This window comes from Rana temporaria, chromosome 4, assembly GCF_905171775.1.
Source record: "Rana temporaria chromosome 4, aRanTem1.1, whole genome shotgun sequence".
Classification (NCBI taxonomy): Eukaryota; Metazoa; Chordata; class Amphibia; order Anura; family Ranidae; genus Rana; species Rana temporaria.
Genome location: NC_053492.1, coordinates 61,083,726 through 61,103,627, shown reverse-complemented (window position 1 = coordinate 61,103,627; position 19,902 = coordinate 61,083,726). Strand labels below are relative to the sequence as shown.

The 19,902-nt window shown below is 46.6% G+C and overlaps 1 protein-coding gene across 1 annotated transcript in view; it reads left to right on the top strand.

Annotated features, from left to right (window-relative positions):
* The window catches only part of LOC120936253 (adhesion G protein-coupled receptor F4-like), a 330,798-nt gene that overhangs the window by 247,437 nt on the left and 63,459 nt on the right, over positions 1 to 19,902 (top strand). Inside the window, exon 12 of the mRNA XM_040348471.1 lies at positions 5,264 to 5,443. Within this exon, the coding sequence (XP_040204405.1) occupies positions 5,264 to 5,443 (180 nt within the window). The remainder of the gene's footprint in view (positions 1 to 5,263; positions 5,444 to 19,902) is intronic.

Genomic DNA, 19,902 nt, shown 5'->3' with positions numbered 1-19,902 from the left:
TTCAGCGGTGCAGCAGACGCTCTCATCTTAGTCTGCTCACCCCAGGGATAGTGAGAGCAGGACGCTCTCAAATGAGTCGGCTCTCCCCAGGGATAGTGCAGCCAGGCAGGGTCCTCCCAGCTCTCGGCTGCTGCAGACACCGCACAAAAAAACAGGACTAAGACCCCCCCCCACACCCCCCTAGCCAATTGATCCAGGGTTGCACCGATCGCCGTTAAGGGGTCAGGAAGGAATTTTTCCCCCCGATCACTGCAGATTGGCACAGCACGCCTGGGGTTTTTCGCCTTCCTCTGGACCAATCGGGGAGAGAAGACTCAACGAGTGACGGCTCACTTGGACAGTCTTCCACCCATCACGTCCGGCGTCTCGCGGCTCTTCCCGCATCTGCGCCAGACCAGGCCTCATTCGCGGCTGCCGCAATTAGGAAAGACTGACGACAATGTGACTGGCGACAATGGCTAATCTGCGATACTCTGCGGACTCTATTTGGGGTCTGAGACAATTCGCAACAGCATTACCAGCCATCATCAAAAAGGCCTTAAAAATAGAGCAACTTTTGAGATTCGATCGACCATCAAAAATTTTAACTATTTAACCCAGCTCAAGCACATATCATGTGCTTTGATCAACACAAGATCGGCAGTAAAACACCGATTAGAAATCCACGATTTCTTACTACAAAACGATCTAGACTGCCTCTTTATTACAGAAAGCTGGCTCTCAGACGACTGCAACACCATTCTCTGAGAATTGGTGCCAGAAAACTATCGCATTATAACGGAAAACAGAATAGGGCAAAGAGGAGGAGGCCTGGCGGTGATCCACAAGAATCACATTACAATCACTAAGCCAGCCCTTCAAAATCCTCTTCCATTCATGGAAACCCTTACTCTTCAACTTCAAACTTCCCCCCAGGAGACTGTTCACATTCTCCTCTGCTATAGGCCACCTGGGCCAAAATCGCAGTTTTTGCCATCATTAACGGAGTTTATATCCACTTATACCCTTAACAGCAAACACCTTTTGCTGCTCGGGGACTTTAATCTGTGGGCCAACTCCGCACAGGATCCCATTACGGACGCCTGCATCGATCACCTGGAGGGATTAGGGCTACAGCAACTTATATGCGGGCCAACACATGCTTCAGGTCACACACTTGACCTAATTTTCAGACAAAATCTGAAATCTGAAAATAAGCATTTTAGAAAATGAACCATTGCCATGGACAGACCACCATGCAATTAATTTCATAATCTCCAAAATTCCCCTAGTGATAAAAGCACCCAAGCCGGTGACAATACACTTGGCTAGATCTCAGAAGAAGCTCCATACGGAACTCTTCAAATCTACCTTGGGAAACAGAATCAAACCATCCACATCAAACGGCCGCAGATACACTGGATGCCATAAACGCAGCCCTGCTACAGTCAGCCGATTTAGTAGCACCGAAACGCAAAGCCTGCATCCGAAAAAGAAAGTCCGGCTGGTTCAACAACCAGCTGTCGCTTCTGAAGCAAGAGCGCAGAAGGGCGGAAGCCGCCTGGAAAAGAAGCCCTGCAGAGGATAACCTCATCATCTACAAGGCAATAACAACACGATATCATAAAGAAATCTTCAAAGCCAAGAAACATCATTTTTCTATGGCGATTAACAGCGCCCTAAACCGCCCCCGCGAACTCTTCAAGATGGTCACCCAGACCATGAATCCAGGATGTCTTGAAGTCCCCAACTCAGACACCCAAGAGTTCTGTAATGAACTATCGGATTTCTTCATCAACAAAATTGAAAGAATCCGGGAAAGCATCATGCAAAACAATACCCCCCTCAACCCCACCGTCAATCAACCACAATACACCCACAGAAACGCTCTACAATCAACAAAGTTCACTCTGGAACCGATCTCCATAGATACCACAAAAAATATCATTGGTGCTTTGCGGAACAGCACATCGCCCAATGATATCATCCCCACCAAACTGCTGAAGGAATGTGCCGACATCCTGGCACCACCCATCACACAGCTTATAAACCAGTCATTTAAGGAAGGCACAGTGCCATCCCTGTTGAAAGAGGGCACAATCCAGCCCATCTTGAAAAAACCTAACCTGGATCCCAAGGACCCAACTCACCGCCGTCCCATAACAGGCCTAAATGTTCTCTCCAAGATAATGGAGAAAGTAGTGGTACAACAGCTGCAACAGCATCTAGATACCCACAATCTACTGGATCCATTACAATCAGGCTTCCGTCCCGGACACGGGACAGAAACGGCCTTACTCAAAATATGGGACGATGCCCTCGAGGCCGCAGACGAAGGAGAATCTTGTCTCCTGGTTCTGCTGGACCTAAGCGCAGCCTTTGACACGGTAGACCACAAACTGTTACTGATGCGACTAGCCAAGGTAGCAGAAGTCGCAGAAGGTGATTTACCATGGTTTTCTTCCTTTCTTGAAAACCGATCACAAACAGTTAAATTGGGTTCCTTCACGTCGGAAAAGCGCACGGTGTCATGTGGAGTCCCCCAAGGATCCCCCCTGTCACCGGTGCTTTTCAACATCTATCTTTGCCCTCTCTTTGATATTATCAGTAGCCAAGAACTACTCTATCACTCTTATGCAGACGATACGCAACTGTATTTTCGCATCTGCAACAAAAAGGATCATCATCCCAGTTTAGAGAAATGTCTCTATTTGATAGAAAACTGGATGACTAAGAGTTATCTTAAACTCAACAGTTCCAAAACAGAACTTCTTATGTTTCACGCCAGCCGAAAGAGTCAACTGGCAACAACCTGGACACCGCCGCCCATTCTGGGCCAAATCATCACCCCTAGCTCCAAAGTCAAAAGTCTCGGGGTCATCTTCGACACCTTCATGACAATGGACGCACAAATAGGGTCAGTAGTCAGCGGAGCGCACCATCTGTTGCGCCTACTACGCAGACTTATTCCATTTATCCCCAAAGAAGACGTAGCAGTCGTGGTGGGAACAATCGTGAATTCCAGACTGGACTATGCTAACGCCCTGTACCTCGGACTCCCAAAGTACCAAATCTCCCGTCTGCAAGTCGTTCAGAATACGGCCGCCAGACTGGTGACTGGGAAAAAAAAATGGGAATCAATCTCACCTTCGTTGAGAACCCTTCACTGGCTGCCAGTAAAAGACAGAATTGCATTTAAAGCACTCTGCCTGACACATAAGTGCATCCATGGGAAGGCTCCGAAATATCTTTGCGACAAGATAGAACCTCACAATTCGAATCGCGTTCTTCGATCCAGCGACCAAAATCTGGTCAGGGTACCAAAAACCAAATACAAGTCCAAAGGAGAAAGAAGGTTTGCTTTTCAGGGTCCTAGACTATGGAACGCTTTACCAACCAGCATTTGGTTGGAGGAAAACCACCTGACTTTCAGAAGACAGATCAAAACTCTGCTCTTTTGATGTCATGAGACACGAACAACTAGCGCCCAGAAGCGATTCAGTTCGCATGCGCCGCGCTTTATAAGTTTTTCATTCATTCATTCATAATTATTATTTATTTTCGTACTGTCAGCAGTCTTTTTTTCATTTCTTAATTTTCCCAAATTTCTGACAAAAAAATTACAACTTTAAAAAGTCCTGACATTTTTGGGCCTCAAGAAATGAGATAGGCTGTAAGTGTCATGCCGCGTACACACCATCACTTTATGTGATGAAAAAAAATGACGTTTTTAAAAACGTCACTTTAATTGACTGTGTGTGGGGGAAAACGTCGTTTTATGTCTTGTAAAAAACGACAAAAAAAAATTGAAGCATGCTTCAATTTTATGTGTCGTTTTTCAAAAGTGCACTTTTTACTTCACAGAAATTGACCGTGTGTAGCAAAAAACGTCGTTTTCTAAGACGTTTTTTCATCCACGCATGCCCAGAAGCTACTTATGAAGCAAGCTTCAATGGTAAAACGTGGTGGAACGTAACCTCACTTTGCAAGATCATTGTGAGAAAACGATGGTGTGTAGGCAACTTAGTCTTTGAAAATTGAAGTTTCAAAAACGTCATTTTTTACTTCACAGAAAGTGTCGTTTTTTTTCATCACATAAAGTGATGGTGTGTACGCGGCATCAGACTTCAGGATTGATCAATTTTCAGATATATACCATAGCTTGTGGACTTTATAACTTTCCTACAGACTAAATAGTGTATACTGATTTGGGTTATTGGGTCACCAAAGAAATGTAGCAGAATACATGTTGGCCTAAATTTATGAAGAACAATTATTTTATATCAAAAACAAAAAGGAAAATGTGAACATTTTCAGTATTGATTTGTTTGTTTGTTTAGCAAAAGATAAAAAACCCAGTGGTGATTAAATACCACCAAAAGAAAGACCTAGTTCTGTGAACAAAATGCTAAAAATTTAATTTGGGTACTGTGTTGCATGACCGCAATTTTCATTCAATGTGCGACAGCACTGAAAGTTGGCCTGGGCAGGAAGGAGATAACGATGGACCATTTTCATCGGACAAAACGGATCGTGTGTGGGCCCCATCGTTTTTTTCCCCCCATCAGTGAAAAAAAATAGAACCTGTTTTAAAATTTTCTGATGGTTAAAAAACCGATAGAAAAAAAAAACGATCGTCTGTGGGGAAATCCATTAGTCAAAAATCCACACATGCTCAGAATCAAGTCGACGCATTTTTCTCTGCACGTCGTTGTGTTTTACATCACCGCGTTCTGACACGATCAGATTTTTAACTGATGGTGTGTTGGCAAGACTGATGAAAGACCGCTTCATCGGATATCTGATAAAAAAAATCCATCGGTCCGTTTTCATCGGATGAACCGATCGTGTGTACGTGGCATAAACATTTTCCGCCAACAAATGTGTGTTGTCGGATTATTCGATCGTGTGTACAGAAGTCCTTCGGACAAAACTCCAGAGTACAAACGTGCATGCTCAGAAGCAATGCTAACCAGAACACAACTTTAGCAGAAGTTTCCCAAAGGGTGGTGCTAAAGAACTGAAAAACCACATAGTTTTGTGTTGGCTGACAATTCTTTGCCGTTTGTATGCAAGACAAGTTCAAGGGCCAACGCCCTTCGGACAAAAGTCCTATGCTTTGTCTGCGGAAAATCCTATCATGTGTAACAGGATTAATACTAAGTTCCACTTTAACTTGGAATATATTGAAGTGTACAGCATGTGAAGAAAATATAGCATAAAAAGAAGTGTATAAGAATACTAATTCAGCAACCTTCTTCTTTTCTCTATCACTTTAACATAGGATGCAATTAAAGGTCCAGCAGTACAGCAAGCTTTGCAGGGATTACTTCAAGATATCAGTAACACAGCCATCAACGAGACAAAAAACATTCAAGGCTCCTCCCAAACTCTACAGCTCATGGTGAACATCATATCCACAGTCTCAACCGCAAATGTAACAGTGGAGCCTATCGTGATGCAGGTACGTCTGTCTATATCAGCCAAACATAAAAGAAATTCACTATCAAAAATAATGAAGAGCTGCACAATCGCACACCTCCCAACCTTTTGAGATGGAAATGAGGGACACCTATCAGCAAAAGTATGCAGGCATAGGACACACCCCCTTGCCACACACCCTTAAAAGAGAAATGTACAAAAAAAACAAGATTGGTAAAACCCACAAGTGCTTTTTTTTTTACCACTACTATGCCTTTATAGTGGCTTTTGGAATTTCCAAATACAGCCATTTAGCAATCAGATGAAAAGTTTAGCACTGGAAAACACTTTTTGATAGATAAAAAGTGCATTTTATATACAACTATATGGATCAGACCAAAATGAGGAGGAATGAGGGACAGGAGGGACATTGCTCCAAATCAGGGACAGTCCATTGAAATCAGGGACAGTTGGGAGCTATGCAATCACTGTATGTAGAAGAATGGCTTCAGCTTGTCTGCACCCAAGCCACACCCCTCTGAACATCTGTCCCTCCCACAGGCTTTGCTGAATACACATGACTGGTGTACTGCTAGTGTGCTTGCTGACCTAAACCAACCCACATATCCTATTATATAACTTACTTAGGCCTCATTCACACGGACGGACCGTTCGGGTCCGCCTGTCAGTTTTAACGGCGGACTTGGACGGCCGCTCCATGCATCCCTATGGAGCGTTGGATGTCAGCAGAGACATGTCCGCTGACATCCGACCCTATCCGATCCGCTAAAAACAGACGTATAGGGGGCACGTCCCCATCCGTCCATGCGGATCGGATCGGATCAGATCGCTCCATAGGAGACAGCGGTGCCTGACAAGCCCCTCCCCGCTCAGTGAGCAGAGAGGAGCTTGTCATCCGTCGGCTCGGCGGAGATCTGCGGACTGATCTCCCGCTGAGCTGGCGGGAGCAGGAGGACTCCGCCTCGTGTGAATGAGGCCTTACTATATTGAAAAAAATTACACCTTCTGGATTAAATGTCCAACAAAGGCCCCTTTATTAATTCCAAAAGATAACATATAAAAAGAACTTCTCTCTCTCTCTCATAACCATTTTATCCCAAACAACTTTCTTTAACTGCTGCGTCTGAGGTTCCTGAAAGAAGGTAACAAATTGCTATCTCATCGGCTGTCCACCATTACCACAGTATCCTGGCCTCCAGTCGTGATCCCACCAGCTCAGAGACAAATGACTCGATCCTTCTATATATATATATACCAACCACCATCCGATCATCAGGAACCAGAGACCCCTGCCACCAACCTGAAACAAAAAAAACACATAAAATACCCATACCCATATTTAATGTCATGGAAAAAACAAAGTTTTTCTCGATGTGATTCTTGTCAAGCCTGCCTTGCATACACACGATCGTGAAAAAAAATACTTGAGCAAAGCGCGGTGACGTACAACACGTACAAAAACACGTATGATGGCACTATAAAGGGGAAGTTCCATTCAGATGGCACCACCCTTTGGGCTGCTTTTGCTGATTTTGTGTTACCACGTGTTAGTAAAAGTTTGGTGAGACGATTCGCGCTTTCAGGCTTCGTGCTTTCAAATCGTTTTCTGCTGTTCAGAATGATGACGAATGTGCTATCTCCATTACGAACGCTAGTTTTACCAGAACGAGGGCTCCCAACCCATAACTTGCTTCTGAGCATGCGTGTTTTTTTTCCGTCGTTAAAGCGTACACACGACAGTTTTTCTCGACGAGAAAAACGACAACGCAAAAAAATAGGAGAAAAAAAATAGAGCAGGTTCTAAATTTTTAACGACTATTTTTCACGTCGAGAAAAATGCTCTGGAGCCTACACACAATTTTAACCCAAAAAAGGTTAATTAAAAAAGGTTAACCTAAACAAGGTTAATAAAATGCACAAAGAAACGGTAAGGTGTCCAAAATTAGTAAGAAAAACACATCAGTCTTTCCACATCCCTATATTAAAACTATCTGGGTACACCACAAGTGGTGTGTTTTCCTCAACGGGACTTTGAATTGGAAGACTGGGTTTGTTTAGTGACAACAAATAGGTAAAAAAAGTATCAAAATAGTATAAATTTATTGATTAAATTAAATGACGGCCGGGACTTGACATGAAAGACAGCATCCAGGTGACCAAGGGGAAAAAACATGGGAAATACACTAGTTAGGCGGCAAAGTTATTCAATCAGAAATGATAACAAGACATAAACAACAACAAATTATTTTTTGGATTGCAAAACCCGAGAAACTGTCTATACAGTGGAGACAGATATTCCAAAGTTTCGAGGCTTCTTTATTTTGTATGGCCTCTTCTTCAGGGGAGGGGTGATGCAACTTGTGTTGGCAGCATAATCTAAAGATATCCAAAAGGAAAGAAAAAAAATGCAAACAAGAAAAGAAAATAAGAAACCAAAAATAGTAGTCATAAGATATAAAAACACAAAAATTCCCTCACCAATGCTCTCAATGCCCATAGTGCAGTATTAAAGTACATGGGGAGGGAAGGAAAGCCCCAGCAAACCACAGCATGCAAGTAACAAGTTTAAACAACAATGTAGCATCTCATAACTAATCAGTACTAACCAATTTGTGTGCTTATGTCTGATTTCAAGGAGAGATAATTTGCCAGTCATGAAAGGGTGTCCCTGTTCAAGGAGTTTGTTTGAACAGAGGAAAGACAAATCTTCAGGTGAATCATGCAGTCTACAAAAGGGGAACAAGAAAAAAGCTGCTTGATATATATAGGCTAGAGGGGTGCTGGCACAGGGGGCGGCAAGGATGTGTAACATACTTCTGTAGGTGAAAAACTAAATTGACGCAACAGACGGTATGTATGAATGTGTGGTCCACAATACAGGCGGAACCTGAAAGATGCAGTAAACAGGTAAGGGATTGGAAAATGTCAATCTCAAGGATAGTGGGAAAAGATCCAGGTGTCCAAAGTAAAAATGCAAGTTAATACATTATATCCGCACGCCAAAAAATTATTATTAAATTATTAAATTACTTGGAGTAGGCGTGAAAAAGTAGAAAAAAAAATGGGGTATTTCCTTGCTTACCTATAAGGCTTCATTTCCACTGGCGTTTTTACAGCCACTGTTGTTAGGCTTTTTTACAGCTTAAAAACGCCTGTCCATGTTTATTTTGTAAAAAAAAAAAAAAATTTTTTTTTTGTGAGCTGCAGCTTTAAAAATGCCGCGGTCGCGTTTTTGAGCGTTTTTGCGCGTTTTTGAGCGCTTTTGAGCGTTTTTTAACGTCTGGCGTTTTTACAGCTCTACTCTGGAGCTTCAGAACGCCCTGGTCCCGCGTTTTTTTTACAGCTCAAAAACGTCTATGCCACTTGCAGCTCAAAAACGCCTATGTGGGAATGAAGCCATAGAATAACATGGACAGGCGTTTTTAAGCTGTAAAAAACGCTCAGAAACGTGGCTGTAAAAACGCCAGTGGAAATGAGGCCTAAGGAGTGGATACCTGTAAACAAACCAATGCTGCAGGTATATGGCTTGATCATCTGTCCTATAAGGTGTACTGACTGTGTCTGGCATAAGGTTGTTGCCGGCAGGCTGGAAAATGTACCGTATTTATCAGCGTATACCGCGCACTTTTTTGCCCTGAAAATCAGGACAAAATCGTGGTGCGCGATATACGCTGATACGCGCTTCCCACGCCGTGTTTGAATGCCTGCGCCGACATATACCGAGCGCAGTACACTCGGGTACATTCGGCCAGGCTCGGCTTCGCTCGTAGTCACGCTCTGTGACGTTTATGCGTGAGAAGCCGAGCCTGGCTGAATATACCCGAGTGTACTGCGCTCGGTATATGTCGGCACAGGCATTCAAACACGGTGCAGGGATTCGACATGAAGACAGCGTAGGAGAAGCCAGGAGGACACCACCGAGGCCGCAGACGGACGCCAGACCGGACGAGGCCGCCGATGGACGATGGGCAAGACACCAAAACTGTAAGTAGTAAAATGTAATAAAACATTTTTTTTACAGGATTTTAGGGTCAACATTAGGGGTGCGCGCTATACGCCGGAGCGCGCAATACCCCGATAAATACGCTAAATGAAAGACCTCAAAAATTGCACCTCATTAAAAGGTGTTTGAAACCTCCTATGGGTATGGTGGTGAGGGAGCAAAAAGTCCTATGTAGAGGAATTTGAAAGAGTTCAAGAGAAATTACCGGCAAGTCAGACCGGATCGTGCCACTGCTGCAGCGTTGAATGGTTTGAGGAGAATGAGAGGCTGATTTATGTATGCCTGTGGATGATTGTAGCCAACACAGGTGTGTGTCTTAGAACCGGGGTCCATTCAAAGTACCTCAACCAGAACGCTGCCCTCCGTGTGTGATGACACGCAATGTCACCGTCACCCCCCCCCCCCCCCGAAAAAAAAAAAAAGGAACGCTGGCCGCGTCTCAATGCTGTCACGCATCACACAAGGGGAAGAGGCACCCCGCGTCAAGATCCCGCGGCGCAGGAGAGGTTAGAGGGGCGCGACCATACTAGGATGGGCAACGTCCCCCTTCCCCCAAGGCAAGACCCGGCACATTGAGAGAAAGCGCCCAGGTCTTGTAGGAAGTTTCAATATCACTCTATAGCATGTAAAATATAAAAACAAAAAAACATATTATTCCAATATGGAACACCATTTTTTGCAGGAAACATATCAGTGAGTAGAACAGTTGGTTGGCACACATTATGGGGGATCCCATTCTGAACCTCCAGAGGTGAAACCCTCTAGGAATGGTCTATAATGGGGATGAGCTTCGCGTTCGATACGAACGTATGTTCGACTCGAACATCGGTCGTTCGATCGTTCGTCAAAATTCGAACAAAACCGGTCGTTCGCGCCAAATTCGAGTGACGCAAAACGGCCCATAATTCACTGCGGCGTTGAGCGCTGATGATTGGCCAAGAATGCTGTATGTCCCGCATGCTTGGCCAATCACAGCGCGCAAAAAACGAGGAGCCATAATTGGTCAAAGCCTGGGTTGCTTTGGCCAATTATGGCTCATGGCTTTAGCACACGCCCCACATTATAAAAGGCCGCCTTCCGGGCAGCCTCGTGTAGTGTGTTCCAGCTTGTTACAGAGAACAGTTAGGCCCCGTACACACGGCCGAGTTTTGGGATGAAGCCGCCGAGGAGCTCGGCGGGCCGCCTTCTCCCATAGAATTTTCTCGTTGAGCTCCTCGGCGGCTCCATCGAGCCAAAACTGTACAGACGACAGAGTTTCTCGGCAGAATCCGGGTTTTGACCGAGTTTCTCGGTGAATTCTGCCGAGAAACTCTGTCGTGTGTACGGGGCCTTAGAGAGACAGAGAGATTATCTTTTTAGATAGATAGATAGAGTAGGGTAGTCAGTTTAGCTTGAAATACAGTGTGTAGAGAATATATATACATCCCCAGGAGTTGTACATATATTTATACACAGTGGGGTAGATTCAGGAAGCAATTATGCCTGCGTATCCATAGATACGCAGCGTAATTGCTAAGTAGCGCCGGCGTATCGACTTTCTGTATTCCGCCGCAAATTACAGAGCAAATGCTTCGTGAATGAAGCGTAGCTCCAGTAATTTACGGAGGCGTAGCGTAAAAACGGTACACTGCGCCGCCGTAGCAGTGCGCTCCCCTACCTGAATCTACCCCTGTATAGCTTAGCCAGATCTGCTCTTAGTATTTGTCAGGCAGGAGATTGTGCATAGCTGCAGTGCTCTAACGTGTTGTATTGCCTGCCTGTGTGCTGTGTAGTTTACACCTAAACGTACTGGGTGTTACTGCACGTATCCTGTTAATTTGCAAGTAAGCGCATTTACTGCAAGTGCAATTTTGCTCTTTAATCACACGTAAGTGCATTTACTGCAAGCGCAATTTCTTTATCGTACATCACGGGACACAGAGCGGCATAATCATTACTATGTGGGTTATATGGAGTACCTTCAGGTGATGGACACTGGCAATCTCAAACAGGAAGTCCCCTCCCTATATAACCCCCTCCCATAGGAGGAGTACCTCAGTTTTTTCGCCAGTGTCTTAGGTGTTGGTCACGGAATAACTTTGCCTCCACATCCTTGGGATCAAGGCAGGCTAACCGGATCTGTCCAAAGTGCCTCAGTGCCAAAGTGGACAGTACCCGGGCCCCCAAGCCGGGGGTTTTGCCTATAACGCTTCTCTCTTTAGAGAGCTGGACCCTGGGCCCAGGACTTAGAGCCTTTTTTGTTAAAGTGCCTAAAGTAACCTGTTTGCCAGGGTGCTGTATAGGTCCAGGACAGTGGGTTCCTTCCAGGACCCCAGAGCCTGAAGGTCTACTACGCTACCCACGGAGATGGGTGAAGATTGGACCGCTTGCTGTGCAAGGTCCTGCGGCATGGAGCAGGTAAGAGGGGGGGCCTGCGGGACTTGGTTCGACAGCGGGCCCTCCAGGGATCTATGGGGAGGTTAGCCTGTGTATGCTCTGGCATTGGCAGTTGGGGCCACTATGTCTAAGAAAGACAGGATGGTCTGGATATTTTACCCCCCAAATATTGGATTCCCTGGTCTGTTTGCAGGTAACCATCTGACTGCGCGCTAGGTGGGTAAAGGGGGCTGTGGGCCTATACCTTTCCCTGAACTTAGGTCTTAACCTACCAAAGGTTCCTACCTGGCTGGGTGTCAGGCCGCAGGCAGCTGAAGGGAGGGGACTTCCCCTAGCCCGCTCTGTGTCCGGTAAAGAGATGCTTTAAGAGCTTACCTGTAGCTGCGCTGTGGCATGTATCCTGCATAGCAGGACTCCTGGTGTCTTCCAGCATGGCCCCCCCCCGATAGCGGGCGCGCGCGCGGGCGCGTGCATGAGAAATAACAAAATTTCGCGCCATTTCGGAGGGGGGGGCGGGGCGTCAGGTTCATAGGAGGAAGGGGCGTCCCTTCCTCTGTGATGTACAGCTCATTCAGTCTGAGCCTGGAACAAGGAGGACACAGAGCGGCAGCGCTGCGGCTGAGAACAGTGACACCCGGTGGCGCAAGCGAGTATTGCAGTTCTGGAATTCAGAACTAGCTTAAATTTGTCCAGCCTAAAAAATCCTTATGGCAGCAGGTGGATACTAGCAAATTCTTCTGTGGGGGACAGTGTGCTTTAAAAAAAATATATATATATATATATATAGTAATTGAAAAAAAAAAAAACTTTTCTTTTGAAAAAAAAAAAAAAAAAAAGAAAAAAGCACTGACTGGATTCCCCACTAGGTTTTTGGTCATCAGTAGTACTGTTGTTCCTTAAACCACATATATTATCTCCTGGTTACAACAGTTAGTTGTTGTATACGGGGGTACCTCGGTATTGTACCATGGCTCCCAAAGGCTCGGGATCAAAAGGGGCAAAAGGGGTCAAAAAAACAAAGGGTTCCCCCTCGGATTCTGAGGATACGAGTCAAGCTATGCCGGTACTCTCCCCACCTGTCAACCAAGCAGTGGTGGGTGCCTTGGGTGAGCCAGTAGGGGGGTCTGGTGCTGAGGCTGGCCCAGATCCACCCAACCCTGTGTTTATCACAGAGGAGATGCTAGCCGTCTCCCTAGGAGGGCTAGAGGAAAGATTGGCAGCTATGATCGCCAGATCTATGCCAGGCAAGAAGCGGACTAGATCCCCTTCGCCTAAGGGTGTATCCTCGGATAATGAGGTTCTTTCCCCGGAGGAGTTAGAAGATCAGGAGGATCAATTGGACCAGAACCTAGAGGGTTCAGACATTGAGGAATCTACTGTAGAGGAACCATTTTCAGCCTCCCAAGCGGAGAGTTTATGGATACAGTATTTGACAGACATGGTCCGCTCGGCCTTTAAGATGCCCTTACCAGAGCCTCAGCTTCCGGAGGTTTCCTCTTTGGGATCCTTAAAAGCGCCCTTGAGCAACGCAGTTTTTCCGGTCCATCCTCTGTTAGAGGAGTTAATCTTCCAGGATTGGGTACGGCCGGACAGAATTTTTCTGCCGCCTAAAAGATTTTCTATTATCTACCCTATGGAGGAGAAATTTGCCAAAAAATGGGCGCTCCCAGCCGTGGACGCAGCCATCTCCTGTGTAAATAAATCATTAACGTGCCCGGTGGAAAACATACAAATGTTTAAAGACCCGGTGGATAAACGTTTAGAATCACTTTTGAAAGCCTCCTTTGCTACGGCAGGAGCAGTGGTACAGCCAGCTGTGGCTGCTATCGGGGTCTGTCAGGCTTTAAAGGACCAGACAAAGCAGATGCTTAAGGACATTCCTGCCCAGCAGGCAGAGGAGTTATCTGATGTTCCCAGAGCTTTGTGCTTTGCGGTAGATGCTATAAAGGACTCCATCCAACAGGCGTCTCGTCTATCTCTATGTTTGGTGCATATGAGGAGGCTCTTATGGTTAAAGAACTGGGCGGCCGAACCACCATGCAAGAAACTGCTGGCGGGGTTCCCCTTCCATGGAGGGCGACTCTTCGGGGAAGATCTGAATAAATACATTCAGACTATTTCAAGTGGCAAAAGTACCCTTCTACCAGTAAAAAAGAGGTTCCGGGGGCCCGCCTTTAAAAGGCAGCTTTCCCCTATGCAGAGTACCTCAAATTCCAGGCAGTATCGACGGCCTCCTGCGCGATCCAACTTTAACAATAAGTCGCAGGGACAGGCCCCTGGGGGCAAGAAGCCATGGTTTCGCAAACCAACAAAGCCAGCCCCTAAGTCTGCTTTATGAAGGGGCGCCCCCACTCACTCGAGTGGGGGGAAGGCTTCGTCTCTTTGCAGAGGTTTGGGAAGCCGACATCCCCGACAAATGGGTCCAGTCATCTGTGGCCACAGGCTACAGATTAGAGTTTCAAAAGTTTCCTCCGCCTCATTTCCAGGAATCAAGGGTTCCGAACGATCCAGCAAAAAAGGCCTTGCTGCTAGCGGCATTGGATCGTCTGCTTCGCCAGGGTGTGATAGTAGAGGTACCAGCCCAAGAGAAGGGGCTAGGTTTCTACTCCAATCTCTTTGTCATACCAAAACCCAACGGCGATGTCAGACCCATTTTGGACCTAAAGAGTCTAAACGTTTACCTAAAGGTCCAGTCTTTTCGGATGGAATCCGTTCGGTCAGCAGCCGCCGCGCTCCAGAAGGACGACTTTCTGGCGTCTATAGACATAAAAGACGCTTACCTTCATATACCGATCTTTCAGCCACATCAAAGATTTTTACGCTTCACGGTGGCCCAGCGTCACTTCCAATTTGTGGCGCTCCCTTTCGGGCTGGCTACGGCCCCCCGGGTATTCACGAAGGTCCTGGCTCCAATTCTAGCCAATCTAAGAATCCAAGGGGTCACGGTCCTAGCATACTTGGACGACCTCTTAATCATAGATCACTCGGCTCCTTGCTTGGAGCAAGCAGTAGCCCTCACGGTTCAGTACCTGGAGAGGTTCGGTTGGATCCTAAACCGAGAAAAATCAGCATTTCAACCCTCAAAACAGTTGGAATATCTTGGCATGAGGTTGGACACGGCTCAGCAGAAGGTATTTTTGCCCCTGGTAAAGGTCAAGTCTATCAAAGAATTGATTCGATTGGTTCTAAGCAAAAGAGAGCCAACCGTTCGCCTATGTATGCGTTTACTAGGCAAGCTAGTGGCCACGTTCGAGGCGGTACCTTACGCACAGAGCCATACTCGCGTCCTACAGGCAGCCATTCTAACAGCTTGGAACAAGAAGGCCCAGGCCTTGGAGTTTCCTTTAACTCTATCATCAAGAGTCCGGCAAAGTCTGGGCTGGTGGTTAAACCCTCAGAATCTACTAAAGGGAAAATCTTTCTCCCCCATAGCCTGGAAGATAGTGACCACAGATGCCAGCCTGAAAGGCTGGGGAGCGGTCTTGGATGGTAGCACTCGCCAAGGTACTTGGGCAGAGGCAGACAAGCAGCTGCCCATCAATATCCTGGAGCTCAGAGCAGCGCGGCTAGCCCTCGAGGCTTGGACATCCAAATTACAGGGGTCCCCGGTGAGGATACAATCAGACAATGCCACAGCTGTGGCATATATAAACCACCAAGGGGGAACCAGGAGTCGCGCCGCTCAAAGAGAAGTGAGCTTAATATTTTTATGGGCAGAAGCTTATGTACCCTGCATATCGGCAATATTCATTCCCGGAGTGGACAACCTGCAGGCGGACTTCCTAAGTCGCCAAACTCTGTCGCCAGGGGAATGGTCTCTACATCCCCAGGTCTTCCGGACAATCTGTCAGAAGTGGGGTGTGCCAGACGTGGATATCATGGCATCAAGGTTCAATAAGAAACTAGACGGGTTCATATCCCGGACAAGGGATCCGATGGCCTGCGGAACCGATGCGTTGGTGTGCCCTTGGCATCAGTTCAGACTTCTGTATGCCTTTCCCCCGCTACAGTTACTACCCCGCCTGTTGCGCAGGATCAGGGTGGAGCACAAACCAGTCATCCTGGTAGCTCCAGCATGGCCCAGGAGGGCATGGTACTCACTAATCCTAAAGATGGCAGTGGGAGACCCTTGGACGCTTCCTCTACGGCCAGACCTACTCTCACAAGGACCGATCCTCCACCCTGCATTACGGCGTCTAAATTTGACGGCCTGGCGGCTGAATCCCTGAGTCTCAGGGGTAGAGGGCTGTCTAGGCAGGTAACCTCTACCCTGATCAGGGCTAGAAAGCCGGTCTCCAGGGTGATTTATTACAGGATCTGGAAGACCTACGTAGGCTGGTGTGAGTCCAAGAAATGGCTTTCCCGCAAGTATACCATTGATCGAGTGGTTAAGTTTTTTCTCCAGCTAGGAGTGGATAAATGTCTGGCATTAAACACAATCAAAGGACAGAGGTCAGCTTTGTCAGTGTGGTTTCAGCGGCTGCTGGCCACCCACTCGCTGGTTAAGACCTTCATACAGGGGGTCTTGTGTATTAATCCTCCAGTTAAATCCCCGCTTTGTCCGTGGGATTTAAATCAGGTTCTGTCAAGTTTACAGAAACAACCTTTGAGCCACTCACTGGCTGGTTAAGACCTGCATGCGGGGGGTCTTGCGTATTAAACCTCCAGTTAAATCCCCGCTTTGTCCGTGGGATTTAAATCGTGTTCTGTCAAGTGTACAGAAACAACATTTTGAGCGGTTGGCTTAAATTCTTTTGGTTTCACTGACAAGGAAGTCAGTATTTTTGGTCGCCATAGTTTCCGCCAGAAGAGTAGCGGAGCTGGCAGCCTTATCCTGTAAGGAACCATATCTTATTTTGCATAAGGTCAGGGTCGGTTTTCCGCCCTCATCCTTCCTTCCTACCGAAGGTTATATCCAGTTTTCATCTAAACCAGGATTTGGTATTACCATCCTTCTTTCCTAAACCTACTTCCAGAAAGGAAGGGTTGCTGCATACCTTGGATATTGTCAGGGCCATGAAGGCCTATCTTAAAGCTACAGAGAAGATTTGAAAGACAAGAGGTGTTGTTCAATTTGCCAGATGGGCCCAAGAGAGGGCAGGCAGCTGCAATATCCACCATCTCGAGGTGGATTAAACAGTTAAACACTCAGGCCTACGGCTTTGTCAGTAAAGACTCATTCTACCAGGGCCATGGGCGCCTCCTGGGCAGCACACCATCAGATCTCTATGGCTCAAGTTTGCAAGGCGGCAACCTGGTCTTCAATCCACACGTTTAAAAAATTTACCAGGTGGATGTTAGAAGGAATGCTGATACAGCCTTTGAGCAGGCGGTGCTGCAGGCTGTGATTTAAGACCCTCAGAATCGGGGGCACCCTTGAGTTAAAATTTAAATTTAAATTTATTTTTTCTCGACTAAGTTGGATTTATTATTATTATTTGAGTATATCTCTAAATTAAATCCTGTTGTCTTGGGAAGATGTCTCCCTCCCCTCATTAAAGCATTGCTTTGGGACATCCCACATAGTAATGATTATGCCGCTCTGTGTCCCGTGATGTACGATAAAGAAAAAGGGATTTTTAAATACAGCTTACCTGTAAAATCCTTTTCTTGGAGTACATCACGGGACACAGAGCTCCCACCCCTCTTATGGGGACCATTTTGGGAGGCATACTGCTTGCTACAAAACTGAGGTACTCCTCCTATGGGAGGGGAATATATAGGGAGGGGACTTCCTGTTTGAGATTGCCAGTGTCCATCACCTGAAGGTACTCCATATAACCCACATAGTAATGATTATGCCGCTCTGTGTCCCGTGATGTACTCCAAGAAAAGGATTTTACAGGAAAGCTGTATTTAAAAATCCCTTTTTTGCTCTTTGATTGAAAGTAAGCGCATTTACTGCAAGTGCAATTTTGCTCTTTAATCGCACGTAAGCGCATTTACTGCAAGTGCAATTTTGCTCTTTAATCGCACGTAAGTGCATTTACTGCAAGTGCAATTTTGCTCTTTAATCACACGTAAGCGCATTTACTGTAAGTGCAATTTTGCTCTTTGATTGAAATTAAGCGCATTTACTGCAAGTGCAATTCTGCTCTTTAATCGCACGTAAGTGCATTTACTGCAAGTGCAATTTTGCTCTTTGATTGAAAGTAAGCGCATTTACTGCAAGTGCAATTTTGCTCTTTAATCGCACGTAAGTGCATTTACTGCAAGTGCAATTTTGCTCTTTAATCGCATGTAAGTGCATTTACTGCAAGTGCAATTTTGCTCTTTTATTGAAAGTAAGCGCATTTACTGCAAGTGCAATTTTGCTCTTTAATCGCACGTAAGTGCATTTACTGCAAGTGCAATTTTGCTCTTTTATTGAAAGTAAGCGCGCATTTACTGCAAGTGCAATTTTGCTCTTTAATCGCACGTAAGCGCATTTACTGCAAGTGCAATTTTGCTCTTTAATCGCACGTAAGTGCATTTACTGCAAGTGCAATTTTGCTCTTTTATTGAAAGTAAGCACGCATTTACTGCAAGTGCAATTTTGCTCTTTAATCGCACGTAAGTGCATTTACTGCAAGTGCAATTTTGCTCTTTTATTGAAAGTAAGCGCGCATTTACTGCAAGTGCAATTTTGCTCTTTAATCGCACGTAAGTGCATTTACTGTAAGTGCACGTGTGTTGTTTTACACCTGAACGCATTAAAATGTCTGGAAGGACAACAAACAGAGAGTCACGAGGGCAAGCAGGCTCTGCATGTAGAGGCAACGCTGGTGGTGGACGTGGTGCATCCTCTTCAGCACGTGGCCGTGGCCGCTCGTCCTTCTTTTCGGGAGCTGACCGTGTTGAGCCTCAACATGCAGAGAAATTAGTAGAGTGGATGACCAAGTCATCCTCATCCTCCTCATCCTCTCTCACACAGACTGATCTTAGTTTGTCTGGCAAAGCAGCTGCCAAGGCTTCCTCTTCCCTCTGCACAATGGCATCACACAATCCTTCCCTAGTCCCACCGTGTCCTCCTGAGGAGTCCCCCAAACTGTTTCAACACAGTGTTGGGTACATGCTGAATGAAGATGCGCAGCGTTTTGAAGGCTCTGATGATGGAACACAGATAGAGGAAGGCATTGATGTGAGCCCAGGAAGAGGGGGTGGCCGAGAGGGACAGCAATCTAGGAGTGATGTTCCCCCAGCTGGAGCATACTGCCAGGTTTTCAACAGTGATGAGGAGGGAGGGGATGATGAGGTCACTGACTCTACCTGGGTGCCTGATAGGAGAGAGGAGGAGGAGGAGGAGGAGAAGGAAGAAGAGGAGGAGGAGGAGGAGGAGGAATAGGACGAGGCACAGGCACATCTCCAAAGAGGCAGGATGCCCTCCAGGGGTTAGGTTAAGGGCTCACCAACTGCATTACATCGCACATCTATGCTTGTGCATGGCGCTGCTGTGTCTGAACGGTACAGCAAAAGTTCTTTGGTGTGGGCCTTTTTTGAAACATGTCCATCAGATCGTACCTTTGCTATTTGCAACATATGTCGCAAGCGTATCTCGCGTGGCCAAAACATCACCCGCTTGGGCACCACATGTTTGTCCAGACATATGTCGAGCTGCCATGCAGCTCGTTGGCAAGCATACCAGAAAGACCCACACCAAAGACCAAAGCGGACCTCCCCTTGCCCTTCTGTGACCTCCAACCCCACTAGACAACCCAGTCCTCTCTGAAGCCTGCACTGAAGGCCCCGTACAGACGACCGAACATGTCTGCTGAAACAGGTCCGCGGACCAGTTTCAGCAGACATGTTCGGTCGTCTGTACAGCCGATCGGACAGGATTCCAGCGTACATTTGCCCGCCGGGCCTTTTTCCAGCGGGCAAATATTTCCAAACTTGTTTAGAAACAGCCCGCTGGAATCCTGTGCGTCGGACATGTTCGGTCGTCTGTACAGAACTACCGTACATGTCCGAGCGGCCGTCATCCCTCGTATGCGTCGAATGACTTTGACGCATGCGTCGAAGCATTGAACTGGCAGGGCCGCACACGTCGCCGCGGCGACGGCGCGGCCTCGTCGCCGCGTATCGAGTACGCGCGGATTTCTGTATGATGGTGTGTACAGCCA